The following is a 21,601-nucleotide window of genomic DNA, read 5'->3' on the forward strand; positions in this document are numbered from 1 at the left end:
CAAAAGATGGGTAGTTTTTGAGAGGCCATTTAATAAAATATATTTTATTGCAGAGTTGCTGCAACAAAGAGTCCTATTATTTTTATTGGAACTGGCGAACACATAGATGACTTTGAACCCTTTAAAACGCAGCCTTTCATCAGCAAACTTCTTGGTATGTACTGTGTACAACTGTACTTAAAAGACGCTTTGAATTGGATAATAGAAGGTCAAAGTGTAATTTATTTTTTTTTTTTGTGCTAACCTCAGAGCTGGGTTGTTGTGTTTGTTTTTTTTTTTTTTCCAGGTATGGGTGATATTGAAGGATTGATAGATAAAGTAAACGAGTTAAAGTTGGATGATAATGAAGCACTCATAGAAAAGCTGAAACATGGTAAGGTATTCCCATGGCCTAAGTAGCAGGTGTATTACCATGATATATCATGGCAGGTTCTCTCAGAGATGTAGACCACTGAGTTAATTTGTGTTATATTTAAATGCAAGTAACTTGTTTCACGTGCATAGTGAAGAATGGTTATTCTTTCTGTAATAAATGTGTCAGGCAAGTAAATTGAGTTATGTTTTTCAAGTGATAAGTCTGTCAGACTATAACCGTCTAGAAGTGCAGAATAACTAGCTTAATTCTTGTGTGTCATCTAAAATGGTTTAGCCATGTTAATAGTGAAGAGGTTTATCTACTTATCTATGCAGTATAGTATTTACCTTGTAAATATAAAGAATAATTGAGAAAGGACTGTAAGACCAAAATGCTAGTGTGACTTTTGCTAATCTTATTTTTTTGTTGTACTGCAGGTCAATTCACGTTAAGAGATATGTACGAACAATTCCAAAACATCATGAAAATGGGACCATTCAGTCAGATCTTGGTAAGTTATCCCAAAAAAATCATTTTATTGTATCAGATTTTCATTTATATTTGACAAACTTCTGCTGTAAACTTAAACTTCATTGAAACTGGGTGTTAGAGTCTGTGCTTTATGTTTTTTGAACAAGTGAAATTATTTGCCTACTACAATACACAACTACTGAACTAAAACTTTGTTGTGGTTTTGGCCAGATTGGCCAATCAGAATAACAGACGACCCCCCCACCCCCACCCCCCAGCTCAAAGAGAGGAGAGGAAGAGATAAAGAGATTTACGAGTTTAGAAAAAGAACTAATGAAAATAATAATAAATAAGGAAATAATTAAAAAGTATACAATGTATACAAAACCATATCCAGCTCTTAGGATGACAATTGCATCACCAGCAGGCACAGGGAAAGTCCCAGACTGGAGTCAGTGACAGACAGGAGCTGAATTCTGGATCTGGAGTCAGGAATGCTTGGATTCAGATTAAAGGCAGATGAACAGACAGGGTCCTCTTCTGACGTCGGCCATTGAAGAAAGAGACTTGACCTTTTGATTCCTTAGCTTTTTATACTAAGCGTGATGCATGTGGGATGGAATACCCTGTTGGTCAGTTTTGGGTCACCTGTCCTGTCCGCTCCTCCCTGCAGGTGTGACCCCTCTATGCTTTTTTGCTTCTGACCCTCCAATGGGGCAAATAACAAAGTTAGCTGACCTTGGTTGTTATAGCAATAAGTATAAGCAAGAGCTTCTCTGCGTGCCATTCTTTGGTATAATCAGGTCTTATCACTCTGAGAGTGAACAGTTTCTAAACAATATGCTGTTAATTTCAGAGTTTAGTCAGTTAGAAGAGGCCTAGCTAAAAAGTAACACCACAAACCAGAAAATTGGTTCTGTTTTACCTTAAAACAGGACAAACTTGCTGTCCATATTTCTGGCTGCTTAGAATAGGCAAACCTAACTTTAATTGACACAGCTTTTGTTTTCCACTTTTTAAACAAGGGTATGATCCCTGGTTTTGGAACAGACTTCATGAGTAAAGGCAATGAGCAGGAATCGATGGCAAGGCTAAAGAAACTGATGACTATAATGGACAGTATGAATGACCAAGGTAAAACAAACTTCGCTCACTGTTTATCTCCATTGTTGAACAAGCTTATTTACAGAGATCTTTTTGGAAACAAGTTGGACATAAGGCAGCATCTGCAGTGTTAGAAAGTGATAAGGAGCATTTATCGCTCTTAGAAAGGGCAAAGAGTACATGTGTGTCTCAAACTTTCTGAATAAGTCTAAAAATTTAGAGAGATACCTTGGCAATTTCTTGTTGCTGCTCTGTCTTGTGTAGAATAGGTGTGGTTTTTGAAGCATTCTATTGTAAATTAATGTATTTTTATTTTTCATACTGTAACTGCGCTTCTTAAATTATTAACACTATACTTGCAAATTAAAAAGCTGCATTCATCTTTAATCTGTCAGTGCTGTCTTTCTTCCTACCCACCCTCAAATTTACTGGGGGACATAGCCTGGTCTCTGGAATTCACTGTGTGTTGTTTCTAATCCACTTATAACTCTTGCAGGAGAAGTATGCTCTTACCCTTGTGCTAAACCCATTAATATGGCATAAGACCAAGTATGTTGAGAGCATAATTTATTTGGGCGACTTTTTCTGTTGTGGTGATTAACATATGAACATAACAGCTTTTTAGTACTACTCCCTAGAACATTGTATTTCAATTATTTATGTAAAATTCTGCGTTGTCACTTCTAAAAGTAGGTTTTTATTCTCTGGCTCAAAACTAAATTCTCAACAATCAAGAGAATAAGTTTGCTACCAGCTGTAACAGATTTTAATGTCAGTAACTGAATGGATTTTTCTTTCCCACACTGTAATTGCAGAACTTGACAGTACAGATGGTGCCAAAGTTTTCAGCAAGCAGCCAGGAAGAATCCAAAGAGTAGCAAGAGGTTCAGGTGTTTCTACCAGAGATGTTCAGGAGCTTTTGACCCAATACACTAAGTTTGCACAGATGGTGAAAAAGATGGGAGGCATCAAAGGCCTTTTCAAAGGTAATAAAAAACGCCAAAACCACATTTATTAACTCAGCGGGAAGGTCACTTGATGTGTGAACACAGAGGAAATATGAAAATGTTGATTAGGTGTTGGGAGAGGAGGCAGTGAGTTGTAGCTCACTCCTTTTCATGATGTTTGAAAGCTCTTTCCCGTGACTGGTAAGAGCATAGACTTCGTTGTTACTACAGGACTGACACTGTTATGTGGGGCGCAGGACTGTTGATTGTTAAAATACTTTTAAGTGGTTGATGTAGTAACTTTTGATCATAGACTTGAATGGATTTGAATCTAGAATTAGGAGGTAAAATTCTGATGCATTTTATTTTTAGCCCCATATGTTAATCCACGTTCTTATGATTGCTTCTTTCTTTTTTTAAGGTGGTGATATGTCAAAGAATGTAAACCCATCTCAGCTGGCCAAACTGAACCAACAGATGGCAAAGATGATGGATCCAAGAGTTCTTCATCATATGGGTATGTGTTGGCTTTTTACAGCTTCAAGAGAGGGCTAGCAATTAACGGTGGAGCATTTGAAATATAGAAGTGGGGAAGGTGATGTGAGAATGTGTGTGTATATATCAGTATTAAACATTTCTAGGTTTTCTAACAAAAATCAGAAAGTTTACTCCATATGTTATGAATGCTTTGCACTTACCAGTGCTTAATCTAGTCACTTTGTTTGGATTCAGCTCTCAAAATGAGCAATTGGAGCAGTGTCTAATGAAATAGCAAAGTGGTGGCTTGAAGCATGACTGTGGTAAAGCAAATCTGTTACTAAACTTCCCTTCCTTCACTTCTAAGCTTTGCCTGAAATATTTTAAGTTGCTCTTGTCAAATTTAATTAAAGACCCCCATACTGGAAGCTTACTAACTGATAATGGTAATTTTTTCTTTTGTCTAGATATTAATACGCACATCATCTTAAAACCTACTTTAAGCCTGGTGTTTTGCAGACCTTTCTGGAATTACTCACTCAGTTGTCCATTTTCGATAGCCGTTTAGACCTGGCTTGACAGTCTTGGGCTTTTGCATTTGTATATTATTGAAATAGCGTGTGTGCTGTAATGAGGCCTCAGAAGCAAGATAGCTGTGCTTCAGAGTTAATTAACACATCAGTGTTCTCACTTATTTTCTGCAGGTGGCATGGCAGGATTGCAGTCAATGATGAGACAATTTCAACAAGGTGCTGCTGGGAATATGAAAGGCATGATGGGATTCAATAATATGTAAAGAAGCCTTAATAAAAAGGACTTGGTTGACTGTTGCAACAGTAAAAGAATTTGCTTTCTTCCTTTTTACAGTGATGGGGGAGTGGTCTTTTGAAATCTTATTCAGGCTTCTCAGTTTCTACATCTAATTTCTGAAAACTATTTTTGCTTAAATTAGTTCCTCTCCACTAATACCTGATGGCACAAAGAGTAATTCCATTTAATAAGACAAAGTCATGATGTAAAATTTTAATATTTAGAGACACTTTTTAATTGTTTACATCAAATGGCAGCCATTATATTTGTAAACAACCCTGATCTTTCGTTATAGGAACATAAAATGTCACAAATATACTGTAAAATAAAATTCAAGTGGTTATAAACAAGGGAATGGCCTGTTTCTTCAGTTCTTTCATGAGCCTTATCAGTCCTTTTATCGGTATGTACTGAGATTATTTCCTTAGTTTGATTTGTTTCCAATGACTGTTGTAACTCATGTTTGGCATAGATACTATAAGAATAATTCAATATCTGAAATGTGCTGTTGCTGCTCGAGTGTTCTCCTTGGAGCATTTTTCGAAAGTGGCTGTGCTCAGGTTTGTACAAAACTGTTCTCCAGAATTTTATTGTTCTTTCCATATACATAAAGAATGAAGTGACTACAAACCTACAGGTATGCGGATATCAAGCTGTCTCATATATCGAAGATAATCTTCATACCAAGCTGCCAATGAAGCAGTTCTTTCTAATACATACTAGAGGGAATTCTGTGCTGATACTGAGCTTAAAATAAAATGGACACAGAAAGCTGTATCTGACAAAGCATATTACCCCAACTCAGCTACAGTCTGATCTTAATTTCCTATAGCATTTATTCTTTTAGTATTCAGTTCACTGTGCTGGTCTCAAAAGGGTGGAATCCAGAGGCACACTTCAGAAACTAGGTAGACCTAGATCTGATGAACCTTGAAATCCAACATATATCTTAGCAAATGTGGCAAGATCTTTCACCCTTATCTTAAGGCAAGAGGGTATATTATGAATTTATTTTAATATACTGCAGAGTGCTTGGGTTGTAAACGGACACTCATCTCTCTTGCTCTGTTGTTGTTAAGCGTGTCCATCTGTCAGCCAGTTCTCTGAGAAGGTGGCAGCTAACACAGCTGACAGTGAATAGCTTATATACGTAATTGGACTCGTGCTAATAAAACATAAGGTATGCTGTAACTTAGTTTATAATGTAGAAGTATCTTCTGTGTGATCGGTGGTACGTCTATTCAATGTATGGAGGATGCTGAAAAACCTTCAGGTATGCCATTTACCTATAGCACTGCATTTTGTGCATAGCATTGGTTTGTAAAAGGATCAGTTAAGTTGGATCTTAGTATTTTAAATGTAACAAAAGAATGAGTCCCTGCATATCACCAGCTCATGGGGGAGCTGTCCTCAGCTACTTAAGTGGTGTGCGTTTGCTAAAATGGTTAATTTTTTAAAATTATTTGCAGTTCTTGAGCAGTACAAACCAATGCAATATACAAAACCATGCAGCAAAGAGGAGCAAATAAATCTTGGTTTGAAACGCAGCTGGTAGGGGAGAGTGGATAGTTAAGTTGAATGCTTTTGATGGAAATCAAACATGAATAGGCATAGCGAGGAGGAACAGTGAAAAGCACTGTGCTTCCGGACAGGCTCGGTCAGACTGTCACGTTACCAACAATTAACTCTTTCTATTTTCAATTAATTGCATACATTTAGTTTTAGTCTTTAGTTCACTATTTCCAAACTGCTACCAGATAGGAAGAGAGCTGTCACTAGCTGTGTGTTGGCAGAGGCAAGGGCAAGTTCAGAAAGCGTTTCCTTTAAGATGTAGCATTTGTTATTTCTAAGGTATATGCTGGAATAAACAAATAGCAGTGTATCGGTCTTAACGTGTCAGGTAGAAAAGACCTTGGAGACTGCTTGGAATAATTGCCTAAAGCGCTCAGTTTTGTTTTAAATAAATATAGATTCATGTTGGAGGCACTTAAAAGGACAGTTCAACTGTATAAGAGCACCTATAAAATTCTCTTATAGCTTTGTAGGAGAAAAACAATTTTGGGGAGTGTGGGCAATATTTTTTTTGTTTGTGGATCCTGCAGAGCATGATGTGTAGAAGAAAATCCTGAAGTTGTTGCAGGAGAACAGAAGCTATCATGTTCTGTATATTCTCCTAGTTTAGCATTCTGAATGGGAGACTTTATTGTATCAAGCCAGGGGAGGCCATTTAAAACACTGCCAGCAAGTGCCACGAGCAGCAACTCTCCCAGCACCGTTTTCTTGCATTAGGCTGCTTGTGCTTGTCCTCAAACAGGATCCCACCAGGTTCTGCAGAAAAGTTTTCTCCGGCATACAAGAAGCCTGAAAACAAGGCAAACAAACTTCGCTGGAATATACTTAGAAGACTGAGGTCTGTCTTTCGGTGTGTATCTTAGTGAAAGCTGTTGCTGCTGCTCAGACAAGTTTGCCTGCTGTTTGGTGCCTGGACGCACGGCCAAACGACCTTCGCTGGGAACGTCAAAGTAATGAGAGGTTTAGGTAAGTGTAGGCCCCTGGGAAGGCCACTAGAAGGAGCCAATGGACAAGATAGTAATGTACAAAATGAGCTCAATTCTGTTTTAGAACTCCCTTGTTTCAAAATTAGCGACATCCTGCAGTTACCCTTTTCTTTGGTTACAGGCTGTTAATGCGCTTTGACATCCAGCACACTAATACACAAATAAGTATCTGTCGCGTATTTACTTTTTTGGAAGATGGTGGTCGTTCTGTAAAAGTGGAAGACCTTCACCAGCGGTGGAATAATTGTATATTTTTGCTGCATGCTTCATCAGTTTGCTGCCTTTTTATGGAAAATTCTACCCGGAGGGCTAGAACAACAGATAGGATATGATTTTTTTTGTTCCTTCAAGAAGGAGGAGGACCTTGGCAGTTCAAATATAAATATGCTCTAGGGCAAAGGATGCCCGATGTAGTTCATGGCAACTTTCTTAAGTGCCTCTGCTGAGCAGTCTGCTAAGAGGAAGCAGTTGTGGTGGTCAAAAGATAGCTGTGTGATGGGAGCTGTTAGCTAACTGTTAGCACAAACAAGTAGCCACGGAAAGGCACAGGTATGGGTTTATTTGTTAACAGTCTTCACCTTTCCTCAGGTCTTTCAATATTGGCACTTGCTAAATCTGTTAGCATTTGCAACTTAGACAAGTTTAACTGTTCTGGGAGGTGGAAGATTCACTTCAATATTACGGTTCAGCTGCTATAATCACAGTAGAGGCAAAGGAGGGCAAAGTGGCTGGTTGATGACTTAATGCTGCTCTTTAAGAGCTGCTACCCTATTTCAACTAGTCCTCACTAAGCAGACTGTAGACTCTACTAAGGGCAAGAGGTAATGTGCCCCTATGTTAGTTTGTTTCTTTGCAGTTTTGAGTAATACCTCTTTGCTTTTGCATACAAAGCAAGTGGTCAGTCCTGTACTACCTAAAATAATACTCTAACCTTTCATGCATTTCTGTAATCATATGTTCCAGTAGTACATTCTGTGTGTCAGTCCTTTTTGTAAGGGGAACATTTTCTGCCTTGTGCTAGTATAATTGTAAATCAAGTATGTCTTTACTTTACTTGGGACTTTAATTTGTCATGGGATTCTGGATAAGGCTTTGATAATATGACTAAGAAAGTGCCTAAGAGCCCACCTATGCTACAGACTGTAATTATTTGGAAGCTATTCTTAATCTCCGTCCTATAAAAGGGGTGTTTCAAATGCTTCCACCCGCAGCTGTTTTTACTGGCTAATGTGCCTTTTGCCTAGGTCAGCCCTGGCCCCTCGCTCCCCTGCAGGAAGGTGGTAAAAGCAGGGGACACAAGGGCTCCAGCTCGCCCTGGAGCAGTTGAGGGAACCACTCATCCAATGAACCCTCTTCCCTCCCTCCTGGGAATAAATGCTACTTTCTTGCTCTGTGGTTTGTTCTTTAAAATGTGTTTAATTGCCCCAGCCAAGGCCGGGCCCTGAAAGGCTGAGCGAGCCTGGCTCTGCTGGAGAGAGGAGGACTCCAATATACCGTGGCATAACTTCATGTGCTTCTCAAAATATTCCTCTATTATTTTGCAGATTTTTATACTATTTGAGGACGATGACGTTTTCCCCCTTCACCGCGGGGTTATGCTTCCCCCTGTGCGCAGTATGACTGTGCCCGCCCGCCTCCGCTCCCTTCCCCGTCACCCTCCGGTTGCTGCCGAGAGCGACGACCGAGGCCGCTAGCGGCCGGGCTCAGCTCCCGGGACGCCCCTCGGCGGCCTCTCCCGGGTGGGCGGGGGCCGAGGAGCGCGGCGGGCCCCGCCGGAGCACCCAGCCCCCCACAGGCCGCGGGGGGCAGCGGGCGGCGGCCCAGCAGGCCTCGGCGGGCTGCAAGCGCCGCCCCGGCGGGCGGTGTGACGGGCGGTGCCGCCCGCTCCCTTCGCCTCCCTGGGCCGCGGCCGGCCCGCTGCCGCCCTCCCCCGGCGCCGTGGCGGGCGGGAGGATGGAGCAGGGGCTGTCCGCCATCACCCTCTACTGCGCGCCCGCCGCCGGCCCCGCGGCTGCCGCCTGCGCCATGGAGCCGGAGCAGGTGAGCGGGGGGCGGCGGAGCCGCGGAGTGGCCTCTCCCCCGTCCCCGCCGGCCGGGGCGCGGGCGGAGACCGACCGCCTCCGGGGGAGGGCGAGGCCCCTCGGGCGGTGGCGCTGGGGTCCGGCCGGGGACGGGGCGGCGGCCGCGGCCTGTGTCCCCCCACGCCGGGGGTGCGGGGGAGCCGCCGGGCGGGCCGGTTCCCCGCGGCGGGGGGCGAGGGCCTGGCCGCCGGGGGAGGAGGTCGGTCCCTCCTTCCTTCCCTCCATCGCCCTGTAATTACAGTCATCGCGGCGGGCAGGCGTGTCTCCGGTGTCGCCCTGCTCACCGGCAGATAATGCCGCGTACAAACGAGCCTGATAAATATTAAATGGAGGCAGGTTTCCCCTTCCCTCCGCGCTGCCAAGTTCGCGAAGGCGTGGGAGGTGGCCAGGGACAGCGGCTCTTAATGAGGCGGTCACCTGGCGAGCTCTCCGTCCCCTTCCGCAGGGGGCCCTTCAGGCCGAGCGTTCCTGTCACCGCACCTTGGCTGGCGGCGGACCCTCTCCAAGGCTTCTTATTCCCAGGGTGCCTCGTCTTCTCTTACAGACATCCCCCGACTCTCTTATTTTGTTGTCTTCTGCTTCAGGAAGACTCACGCTGTTTAATTTCAGTTGAAAGACGGGGTTGGAAAGCCAAGCGATACGAAAATAAAAACAACTGATACCCCACTCAACCAGCCTCGCCACCGCCCCCCCAAAAAAACCCCTAGCCAAAAAGAGTAACACAAATCAGTAAGGCAGACAAGATAGGATGGGTAGAAGTATTTCTCGTCAGCTATTACCAGGCTTCTAGTAACCGGCACTGTCAGGTCAGTAGGTCTGTGCAAATTGCATTACTCGTCTTTCTGAGGGAGAGCGGACATTGCAGACTTTGGCATTTTGGGTCATAAGCTCTCGTAAGGATACCTGAGCCCGACAGATTAAAAGATGCCAAAGTGAATAGTTTTCTCTCCCTATTACTTTTTGCTTTTCTTCTTCCCCTGCTTGATGAACCTAATATTAGTTGTGTGAGCTCTCCTAGCTTACCTCCAGGTGTCCTGGCACACCTCATCCTTAATTGTGGTTTATTTATTTTGGTATTTTGGATGTGGACTGAAATTGCATTGTGCTGGGTATTGGACTAACACTGTCAAAATGTGCTCTGCTCTCTCTCTGTTCCTGGCCAAAGGGTGAGATAAGAGAGTGAGTGTGAAGAGGGTAAACAAGGAGCAGCAGTTTCAGATGCTGCCTTCCTGACAGGTGAGGTTTGTACAGGTGCCATAAAGCCAAGAAAAATTCCAAGAGGGCATCTAAAAGAAAAAGGAAGTCGCTTTACGGTGTTCACCGAGTACCTTAAGGGTGTTAGCTTACGTGGCAAAAGCAGAAGGGTGACTGGCCTTCATGTCTAATAGTTGTCAGAATAGAAGCCAAAGTAAATACTTTTATGGCATGAGGTTAAGACAAATGCTGAGTCTTTCAAGACCTATACGATGTGTTGGAGGGGGAAGAGCCTGTGGAAAAAAAAAAGGTGGCAACCTGGCCAAAGCGGTATAACTTCTAACAACTTCTTGAATTGGAAAAGAAGATCAAATTTGTAAAGGAAGATGAAAAGTGTAAGGCCTCAAACAGGAGATACTGTAGCATTTGAGCCATAAAGTGATTCTAGCTGACAGTTCTAAAATAGATCTGCGTTGCCACAGCTTTGGAAAGATAAATGAAATTTACGGATGCTGAAATTTCTGCTTGCAGAGAGCTGGCTTTTATTGGTGTTGTGCATGTAAAAATTAAGAGGACAAATGCTACAGTGGCGACAAAAACCCGCATCCAGGTTTGTTGACTAGGTAATAACCAAAGTAACAGCTGATACTCATTATTCTATTTAATAACTTAGAACTCTGAACCAGGTTACTAAAGGAACCAGATTCATCGTTCTTTGATGAATCCTTACTGCCTTGAACTACTGCGTTTGTCTGAAACTTTGTACCAGTACCAGCTATGTGGAGCTGCTTACTGTAGGCAGTGTAAGAGGAGCGTGGGATGGGTGTGCAGGGAATTAAAGCCTGCTTTTTAAACTTTAAATATGAACTCTTCCCCCCCCCAAGTTAAAATATTTGAAGCATTTGAGTTAAACGATCCAAAATCAGAGAAGAGGCTGTACCTTTGGAGGGGCTCTAAGGAGAGGCTCGTGTTGCTTGCTGTTACTAATCACAGTAATATTTGTGATGCCGTGCTGCGTGAAATAGCGCTCTTCAGCACTGTGACTAAACGTGAAAAATGGCATCATTGTACGATGCCTGTAAAGAAGCGTGAAGTGTTCATAAAAGGCCGATTCTGTGGTGCTCTTTGCTCCAAAAAATACAGAACTGAGTTGCAGTAAATGGCGCCCGCTTTTACAGTGGCAGCAAGGAGCGCTCCCCCTGCTTAAGTTGTTTCACTGTTTTCAGCATTCGTATTTTCGTGGCTTTGCTGTTCTCCTCCTGCCCTGTTCCCAGGACTGATACGCCGCAGAGAGAATGTGCTGGGCCCCGGCTAGTCAGTTTTGGTTTTCTACGTGAAAATGTAATTCTGCATGAAAATGTAATGCCTTTTCAGCTCAATTACCCCATGGAAAACTTATCACTTGATTCTGCTCTGCTCCTCCAGGAAAACGTCTGAAATATGCCATGGTACCTAAAGACATGCTAGGGGAAGCTGAAATGACTTGCAGTTTTGAGAAGCGGCAGTACGAGGGCTGGGAGAGATGATGAACATGTATGTGCGCTGCCTCTCCACGCTGTAGAGCTCGGCACGTGATCATTACCTTCCCTCCCTCTTCTCTGTGGGAATGAGAAAAATCTGTGCCTGGAATGAAAGAAGCCGTTCTGCTCCCCACGGCCCCTCCTGCCCCTCTCTACCGTGCACGCTGGCTTTCCCAGCTAACCCAGCCTGCTTGTGCTGTAAAGCTAATTAAAGTAATCTAGCATGAGAGACAGGAATGGTGATGCTGCCCTTGTAACGATTAAGAGATGTCTTACAACTATGTGATAAAATACGTATTTTTATTAATAATTCTGATTTGTGAGAGGCTGTTAAGAAGTTGAAAACTGGAATGTACCCGCTTGATGCAACCTGAATTCTGTGTACACGTACACGTATCTCATTCGTTATGATGCGGTTTTCAATTCCATAAGCTCATGCATTTTTAAAAACCTTTGTGGTACATTAAAAACATGTGGCTGGCATTTCCTAACGTCTGGGTGCTTCTCTGCATGACAGAATTGTTTTCAGAACAGTTTTATGCATTTGATGCAGTAATCTCTAAAAGCCTTACCAAGGTGAAGGCTCTGTTTTGATAATACAATACAAAACCTTACTAAAATTGTCCGGCTGCAAGAGTTATTAGCCTAAAGAATTATTGATGGGCCTTTGAACTAGAAGTATATTTTTTTAATGCTTGTGACCCAAAGACAGCATTGTAGTATTCAGCAGCTGGAAGAACAAAACCAGACATTGTACTTCTCTTTTTATGTGTCCTTAGCCACAAAACTAAGTGTTGTTCTTTTAGCATGGTCCCTTGTACTAATCATGCTTGCTGATGAAAGCCCACCGCGGCAGATTCCTTGGTGCGTCTTTTTAAAGCTTGAGCCTGGCTGCTTAGTTATCCTTCATTCAGTTCTCTTTTGTGCTAGAGGTGTCTGCCTCAGCTTGGAAAGAGGTGGCTACAGCCTATGGACTACTTGATTAATTTCACTAGATACTCATTCTGAAACCAACGATACTTTTAAATATTAACACTTCTGTGTTCATTATATTATTTAAAGACAAGCGTCCCCTCAAGAAACTCCTACATAACACAATGCTCTTTCGGAATACGTGTTTTTAATACCACCTGTCTGTGCTGAAGTGAAGGCACTTACCTTTTTGTTATTTTTAGTGAAGAGATCAGTTTTTACATATCTGCAGACAATAACGTTTCGGTCTTATCTTTTACCTACAGCAAATGTCCATTGTATATGCTAATCAACGTGAAATATTTTAAATATCTTATGAAGGTTTTTAAGAGAACTTTTCCAGTTCCAGAAGCATGTACTTGAGAAAATGATTTTTTTTTTTTTCTTCTTTATAGCAAATTGCAAATGGAGATAGAGGCTTTGAGAATGTGGAGCTGGGTGTCATAGGAAAGAAGAAGAAAATTCCAAGGAGGGTTATTCATTTTGCAAGTGGAGAAACAATGGAAGAATACAGCACAGATGAAGAGGAAGATGAACAAGAGAAAAAAGACCTGTTGCCGCCTGTAGATCCTGTAGGTATTTTACTTGATAAAGTGCAACTTCTGATTTACTGGGTAACTACCCACATTTTATACTTTAATGTTTGTGTCACAAATCTGATTTAGTATTTAGTATTAATGATTCCCTTAATTCGATTTGGCTCTAGGGACTGAGAAATCTGTGAGAAGTATTGCTGAGAAGTTTTGTCCTGGAGTCCTCCTCCACTAAAGTAGCCCTATTAATTTGAAATAGATTTAATGTCTTCACAGTTCTAGTCTGTGCTTTTCAGTGTGTCTCCCTCTAATAATATTTGTTTGGTGTGTCCTTGATTTGTACTGTTGTTTAAAAAAATGTGCATGGAAGGCATTTTTTTCCTTATGTTTGGTGACAGTGGAGAGTTGAACCTGTAATTTAGTGTTACCATACGAGCAATTTGATATAATTAGAAGAGTATAGAAGGAAAAGAAACAGATGACTTGCAGAAATAAAGGAAAACCAGTGTAATTAATGATATATCAAAAGCAGGTTTTAAAGGACCTGCCTAGTCCGTGTCTGTAACATTCATCTGTCTCGTAAGCCCTCAAGATGTTGCTCGACCTGTGAGTGGAGTTTCCATTTATTGGTCCAAATTCAAGTGGAGTTTCAACAATTAAAGCTGTCTCCAATAGTGTGCATTGTAGCTGCTAAAGTAGGTTTTCCTTTTTGTCAATGATTCTGGATCTATACTTAAAGGTAATATAAAATATATATGATCTGTTATAAAATATATAATCTGTTTTATTCTGTTGGTGTGTCTGACAGTCTATTTTGTAGCGGTAGTGTATTTGCAAAGCTCTCAGTCGTGTGTGCCAGTGCTGGTCCAGCAGCTCCCTGCTCTCTGGCAGTCAGTTCCAGCGAAGATCCGCATCCATCTCTTCACCTCTCCACATCCCCAGTCTCATATTTCTTCTATGACACCTCCACAAACTGATGTCCCAGCCACCTCTTTTCTCTACAACAATTCTGACCCCAGTAAATTGGGTCTGCAGTCCTATTCCCTTCTTGTGGCGGAGCTCCCTTCTCTGCCCTCTCTGGGCTTGGTTGCCTGTACTGAGCTAGAGGTGGAGACTCCGAAATTGGCTGTGTGCTTCCTGATGTGCTGGAGCGTGGTCAGGCAGCCGGGAGTCGTTGCTTCGTGCAGCAGGTGGTCCTGCCTGCTTGCACACCGGAGGCAGATGCCGGTGTAGAGCTGCTTGTTCCCACGCGTCAGGTGAGAGTCTTTGCATGCACAGAAGCCGGTGCCCTGTTTTCTACTTGACATTGCTGTTGAAATGACTTCTGCACCATCATTTGGGATTCTGTGACTAAGAAATGTTGCGGTTGAAGTTCTCTATTTGCTGTACAGTAGTAGGCCTTCTATTTATTTATATGCATATCCATCCTGGGAGAGCTTGGCTTTGCTGAAGGGACTGCAGTGAAGAGTTTGACTTTCTGCTTATTCTCTTCTTCAGAAGTGGTGAACCGTAAGGGGTTTGCTTTGGGAAGGACTGTCAGTCGGTGCTTTTTTTCCCCTCGTGTAAAATGAATTTATATTGAAGAAAAAAGTGGTTTGAGGACTGCGCTGCAGTGAGACTATGGGAATTCAGCTGGGACTGGGGTTCCTGGCGAGTCATGGGTGAAGCTGTCGCATTTCATCTTGGATGTATTGATGGTACCATTGTCTCTTTCTTGTTAGGCAGGTTTTGTGTACAACAAAAAATAACATTAGTCTGAGAGCAGGTAGAATATCATTGGTATAAAATACACCTGAAGTTTATAGATTGAAAATGCATGCATTATGCTCACAAACAATGAGTAGATGTTAAGCTGCCTTGCTGGGTGTTGGGGTGTTTTTTTTCCCCTCCCTAAGGATCTACTCGAAGAAATGCAAGAACTGTAAAACTTACTGAGTGTTATGGTAATGTGTAGATATCTTCAGAGTCAGATCTGTTCCCCTATACTCAGGTCATGTCAGACATCCATGTTTTACCAACTATAATTAGCAGGGGACCAGTTCTGTCTAATTTGTTGTGCTGTTTCCTCTCGGTGGAAGAGTTCCACTGCGGTGCAGTGATGAAAGGCTCACGAGCCTTGATGTACATCTTGTGAGGCCAGAGACGTGCACGCTGCTGTACAAATGGACGCTTAACTAAAGAGCCCTCAAACGTGCACAACAGCCGGGAGTGCCGTATGATCGTTCTCTTGCTTTCCTAACACGTATTTTTTTCCTGAATCCCAAAAAGTATATTGTATGGCACAGTTAAGATTGCTTTATTCTCCTTTTATAGTTTATGAAATCCTTAATTTTTTATTACGCTTTTTAATAAAAGGACCCCCCAAACCAGAACAGTTTATTGTGGAGCACAGTATGCCTTATTATGTATTGCTTTTTACCTTGACAGAATAAACTTGATTAGACTAAGGGTTGCCATTAAATGAAGTTTACCTTATCTGCTGCATGCTTCGTGTATCCCAGCTGAGCCAGTCAATTGAAGAAATGTTAGTCCAAGCTGAGCTTTGATGTTTTAGCCAACAGCTGCCTTAAAAATGTTTTTATTGTAGGATTTCTATAAAAGCAATTAAATAGTCAGTTTGCTGAGAGCAGCATGTCTAAAACTTGTTATCTCAGTTGGGATACGAAAAAGTACGTTGCAAGTAATAGCTGCTTCTGGTCCAATTTATTTTTAGAAAAAGCACATTTAGTATTTTGAATAGAAACTTTGCATCATGAAATTTCAAAGCTCAGCTGGTATTGGCATCCTGTCAGGTTCTGAATGAGGTTAAGGGAAACAAATATTTTGCCGTGTTGTAAAGAAACATCTTCAGTAAGTACCTTGGTTTAAGGGTGGTTTAGAGCTAAGCAGACAATGACAACGTCTTTATTACTAAGCAAAGTAACACGTATATATCCTGGTAATATGATAACCAAAGGAGTCAGTGTGATGGACTGCTGCCACTCATAACAAAACAAATTATGAAAAAGAACTGCGTCTTAAATTTTGCTTTGAAATTACAGTTCTGATACTTGTTAAGGTCAGCACTCAGTTGATTAACGTTCTTGGAATGGAGTGTCCATTCTGTTGTGTTTTGGTTTGGGTTTTTTTAAGAATGAATTGAATCCAGAACATAGCGTATGCTTAATAAAGTTTTCCCTGGATTCTTTAGATAATAGTATTCATTATTATCTGAGTGTTCTCAAATTAAAATTTAAATCCTTTAGTAACATAAATGCTTTAACTAAGTCTTCTATTCTGTCCTAAAATTTAGATGCTTACACTGTATATGCAAATCTCCTTTTGCTTCTGTTCACCAAAACTTTATTTTGTAGTAATTAAATTTCTCTCACCTGTTCTAGAAGATAATCTTTCTGCTTATCCCTGGAGGGCCGCTTGCTATAAACTCTTTATTGCATTCACCTATTACATGAGTAGGCAGAAGGTGGAGTGTAGGTCTGTGCAGAGCAACTGTAATCAATGTACCTGTTGGTAGTAACCTTAGAATTCACCCTGAGAACATCTCTGCAACAAAGCTCCAGAAGAGATTAATTTTATTAAGCTTCAGTGCTTAGAAAGATTGAAACACTTTCTTGCAGTAAGATTATCTTGATATCCTGTAGTTAAAAGGAGCTTAACTTCAAATAGCAAAAAGTCCTCTCTGGAGAACTGTTGAACTCTGTAATTTTCTTTTAAGAATTTGGGGATGAAGGAGAAAAATAGTCACTGACCAAGTAATAGCTACTGGTAGTATGGTAGAAGCTTTTTGATGGAGGATGGTGTGTGTGTTTCTGATCTTGTTTTTACTGTCTTGTCTTAGATGCCACAGTTTTATATGGTGCATACACTGAAGGACCTATTATAGCAATGACCAGTCAATAATTAAATGAATGTAAAATGCATCTTGGCATAGTAAGCAATGAAAAAGTATCTGTTTGATGATGTATATTTACTCTTAAATACAGGATTTGTTTTTTCTTAAATCAGGAAACGATTCTTTACCTCATTCTGCCGTTGTCTCTGGCAAAAAGAAACTCTACGTTCTTTGGAAAGTTCATGTGTTATTAGGAACTGAAATCTGGCAAAAATAAATGCAGATGTGGATGGTTTAGGAACATGGTGCACTCAGAAGGTCAGGGGAGCATGTGTGTGCTCCCTTCGGCAGCCCCATACTAGGAAAGAAAATAATGTTCTGTTGGTGAACCAGAGGCCTCTTGGTTTTATCAATGGTTGAATCCATTATGTGCATTCCTGCTTAAAGTGCAGCACTTCGATTAAAATTGTACTTTAAGGAAGTTTGTAACTTTTGTAACTTATGACAACTTTTGTAACAGTTGTCATAACCATTGTGTTTTCCATTTTAAATATTGAAATAAAGTCAGGAGAGCTGAATAGTATAATGAAGCATTGTAGAAATGTACACTAAAGAGACTGATGGCAGGAGGAATACTGTCCCCTTATAATAAACCAGTGTCCTGTGTTTCATACTGGTACCCCTTGTTTCCAGTGAAGAAGTACAGTATTACTGTGTCCTTGCGTTGATTAAAGGCTGAACATTAAGGCTTCTCTGGACAAAGGAGGTTGACATACAGTATCTGGGTATGTGGTTCTTATTGAACATTAGTAGGACCTGACTTGGATACCATTTTCCAGTATCGCTCAATGCTTTAAAGCTATTTCATGGAGAAGGATTAGTCCATACTGAGCCGTTGCCCAATGGCCCTGTTCATGTTACGTAGACAATTCTGATTTTCCCCAGTACATCTTCTCACCTCAGGTTCACCATTCCTGCTTCCATCCCTGAGGTGCTCTGGAAAACCACCCAAACCACCATGAGGAAGTAAAAAGGGGGAAAAAAAGGAGGGTTATTCCCTGGATGTGTTCCATTGTTCTTGGTGGTTTACTCGCCACGCCATCTCCTTTCTCCTGTTGAATTTGTGTGAAGTAGCTTCTCTCATGGTTTTATACGGCCTTTTGAGAAACTTGAAAGAATGCTCCTTTTTTTTAAATCGAGGGGAACTGGCAAAGCCTTGCTTGGCAGGGGTGAAGAAATGTCTGGTTGGTCTTTGTCAGAAAGCAGATGTTTCCGTGAAGCTGAACTTAGAAGTGCTCCTAACACACCAAACTGGTTTTTAATTGCGGTGGGGGAACAGTAGAAATAGAGAACACCTCTGTGCCTATACGTTTCCTATGTTTGTGTTACCACAAACATTTTAGAATATTCGGAGTCTGAGTTACTTCTGTCACGTTGAAGTTCAGCTTGTCTTTTCACTCTTCAGTGCTAAGGGGGCTCCTGAAGCTTCTTGCGTACAGCCACGCAGCAGGCCCTCATTTGTCCTGCGCACTGTGTGAGTGCTTTTTAACCTTGTCACCTCGTTATGAAGGATTGTACAGAGCCTTGTCAACGCCATTATTTGCACCTGTGGCAACAAGCTTTTCCAGCACTTCCCTTGACTTCTTTAACTGAACAAACTCCAAAATGATTGTCATTAGCCTGTCTGCCAACTGAGCACGTAATCAACGGGCTGGAGGTGCTTTTGTGTGAGCAGGATGGCAGCTGGTTTTGCTTACGCTTCTACCTTGGCAGGACATTTTCCATACCCACTGCCAAAAATATATAGCATCTGGCTTTTTTCAGCCTGCCCAACTTGAGTTTCTGGCTTGACGGACGATTTCCTGCTGCACTGATTTGTAGAGGCTATGCTTGGAAAGCACTGAAGCCTAGTAGTAGCTCATGTACGTGCACACTGAGGGTATACCAACTAGTCTCTGGATTATTTACAATAATATTGGTTGTACCCTACAGATATCTATCAAATAAGATCACAGAAAATGGTTACTAAATGGTTACTATCAAACAGTCTTTAGCAACCTAACTGAGTGGAGCTAATGGGTTTCATTTAGTAAAAGCTGACACTTTTAATTACTACTTTCTACAGGGAAGGTACCTCCACAGAGATCTTTACCAAGGGGAAATACATAACGAAGAGCTTGCCTGATTACAACAGACTCTTAACTATAAACATGTTTTAGTTCACTATGAAATTTGAGTTTGCCTTTTCACAAAAGTGAAAGCCTACAGCTTTTGCCCCATTAGATTGGAATCTGCTTTTCCCCTTCTCCTTTTTATTACATGGCTTGTTTATTTTTTAAAAAAAGAGATGCAGCCTCTTTCCTTAGTGAAGAGGATAGCCTACGGATGCCCATTAATTTCTAAATTTTCTTTTTTCTTTAAGTTCCTAAGTTCCTGTGTGTCAGTATCTCAGTTTGTCTGGGTGCTGCAGTACTTCTGTGGTGGTCAATACTCCACAGTTGTGCAAAGGGCAACTCCCCATCCTTGTCTTCCCAGCCTGTTCTTCCTAAAGAGGCTCTATATCCCTGCTTCAGCCATGCGAGCCATCCACTGCTTCTCTGTTATCCCAGCAAGATCCCAGCCCTGCAGCTGCACGCAGATCTCTAATTCCTCGTGTTTACTCCCCATGCTGCGTGCCTTAGTGTGCGGGCACTTCAGAGAGACTTTTCTCACTTACAGGCAAATAATTGAGGTGACACCATGTGAGCCCTGTGTTTTGTTAATTTTGTGTTCCTAGTTGTTCACATCACCCCAGGGGCTTTGCTTGTCAGTCTGTCCATCGTTCCCTCAGAGCTGCGGTAACTCTCGTAACCCTCCCTCTCTCTCCTTGTTCCTGGTTTTGTTCTTCAAGTGCAATTTCGAATGATAATTAGGATCTGGTTGTAAATACTTGGAAGCAGCTTCTTGCTCAGGGACCACGTTGAAGGTTTGGTTTGGTTTTAAATAGTCTTTTGCAGTTCTCTCATTATTGTAACAAGGGAGTACTTTGTTAGCTCACTTCTCTTCTTGGCCTGATGGAATTCAGAATATTATGGAAGGGTCTTTCTAGTTGTAGGAGGTATCTTGGGATTGAGTTGGATGCTTGTCATTTCCAAGTCCAGGAGTGGGAAACAAAAACCAGTGAAACAAATGTTCTGAGATGTAAAACGCGGTTATATTTGTCATAGCATGGTTTGGGTTGGAAGGGACCTTGAAGATCATCTAGGTCCACCTCCCCTGCCCTGGGCAGGGACACCTCCCACGAGACCAGGTTGCTCAAAGCCCCATCCAGCCTGGCCTTGAACACTTCCAGGGATGGTTTATATCTTACAGCGATACCTTGCTTCCTGGCTGTCTAGTCTAGACTTTTTTAAGACAAAAATACTGTGGTAGCTGCCAAACAGGGAACATAGCAGATCTTTCTTCTCAATCTGTTTGAGCTTTTGCATGTATTATTATGTGCCGTGAACATACAGCTATAAGTATTTATACTACTCTTGTCTTACAGACAACGCTCACGTGGGGACCCTACTTGTGGTTTCACATGCTGCGAGTTGCCACATCAACCTTATCAGGTATTGCTTTACTTAATTCTTGGCTAAGCCAGCAGTGGAATATTGAAAGTCGCTTTGACAGACCATAAATCATCTCAGTGAGCTACTGGCCATTTTCTCAAAAATACGAATGAACCTGTATTTTAATCTGTGGAGATGTACGCTCTTGCCTTAGGCACTTTTTTTTCTTTTACTTTCAATCAACACCAACTGAATGGAAGAACAAACGGAAAATACCTTTTTGCTGAATACTTGTTTTTCCCCCTTTTTTGCCATAGGGAGATAGGGTGGTGTTGGCAAAGGAGTATATCAGCTTTCTAGTAGGTTTTGTATGGAATGATTTTGTGTGATGTTATCTGAAAGGAATGCCGTTTGGGGTAACTAAACTGACAGTTTTTATGAAGAAGACAAGCAGATATTACCCCAACAACACATCTAGTCTTGTGCTTTACAACAGACTTCTGAGGCTACAAAATAAACAAAAAAATATTGTCAAGAATCTTAAACTCATTGCATAGAAGTTTATTTAACCTGTGGACTTCATAACATTTTGTGAAGTTGTAAAAATGCTTGTTCTTGTCTTCCCAGTGTTCTTCCCAAGGTGTAAAATATTTTTTTCTTTTTTGACAAATACTAGGGAGTTTCTGCCACTGTACACCTAATTTTGAGTATTTTAAAAAAATCTTGGCAGCCTATTCTGTAAATTAACTATTTTTAGAAACACTTTTTCTCTACTGTACAGTGTAATTCTATTCCTTGCCATATCTGTTCTTCATATACAAAGGTATGCTTTCCTTTTTTTTCTTTTATGAATGTGAAGGTCAGTGCTTCCTTCTTCCCACTGCAGTTTTGCCTCTTACGTTTGTAATTTGAACTGGTCTTCTGCGCAGAGCTGTGGATGCCAGGATATGTATAAAACTAGTTCTCGTGGATACTTTGGACCATTCAATTGCTAACTTCTAACCTGTTTTCCCTAAAGATGACTAACTCATCATTTGCATCCTCGGGGCAGATGTGCAATTTGAAGTGCGATGTATTTGACTTCTTGCTTGCCTTTACTCACGAACCAGTGCTGTAGCCTTCATCGTGGTAAAGAGCCTGACTGACACAAGCCCACCTATTCCATACGTGACCCTGTGCACTACCTGCTTTAGCAAAATAGCGCTGCTTGAAAA

General features: G+C 41.6%; 1 protein-coding gene across 3 annotated transcripts in view; it reads left to right on the forward strand.

Moving 5' to 3' along the window:
* LOC141742563 (signal recognition particle subunit SRP54) overlaps positions 1-21,601 on the forward strand; it is a 38,302-nt gene that overhangs the window by 12,240 nt on the left and 4,461 nt on the right. Inside the window, exons 10-16 of one of the 3 annotated variants that reach the window (XM_074585155.1) lie at positions 54-154; positions 287-373; positions 793-866; positions 1,852-1,960; positions 2,746-2,916; positions 3,299-3,394; positions 4,059-4,514. In XM_074585155.1, the coding sequence (XP_074441256.1) occupies positions 54-154; positions 287-373; positions 793-866; positions 1,852-1,960; positions 2,746-2,916; positions 3,299-3,394; positions 4,059-4,150 (730 nt within the window). In that variant the 3' untranslated portion in view covers positions 4,151-4,514. Of the gene's footprint in view, positions 1-53; positions 155-286; positions 374-792; positions 867-1,851; positions 1,961-2,745; positions 2,917-3,298; positions 3,395-4,058; positions 4,515-8,495; positions 8,763-12,884; positions 13,062-20,380; positions 20,448-21,601 lie in introns of those variants that run through there. The other 2 variants (XM_074585157.1, XM_074585156.1) reach the window with 2 other exon arrangements.

The sequence above is a fragment of the Larus michahellis genome, chromosome 4 (genome assembly GCF_964199755.1).
Source record: "Larus michahellis chromosome 4, bLarMic1.1, whole genome shotgun sequence".
Lineage (NCBI taxonomy): Eukaryota > Metazoa > Chordata > Aves > Charadriiformes > Laridae > Larus > Larus michahellis.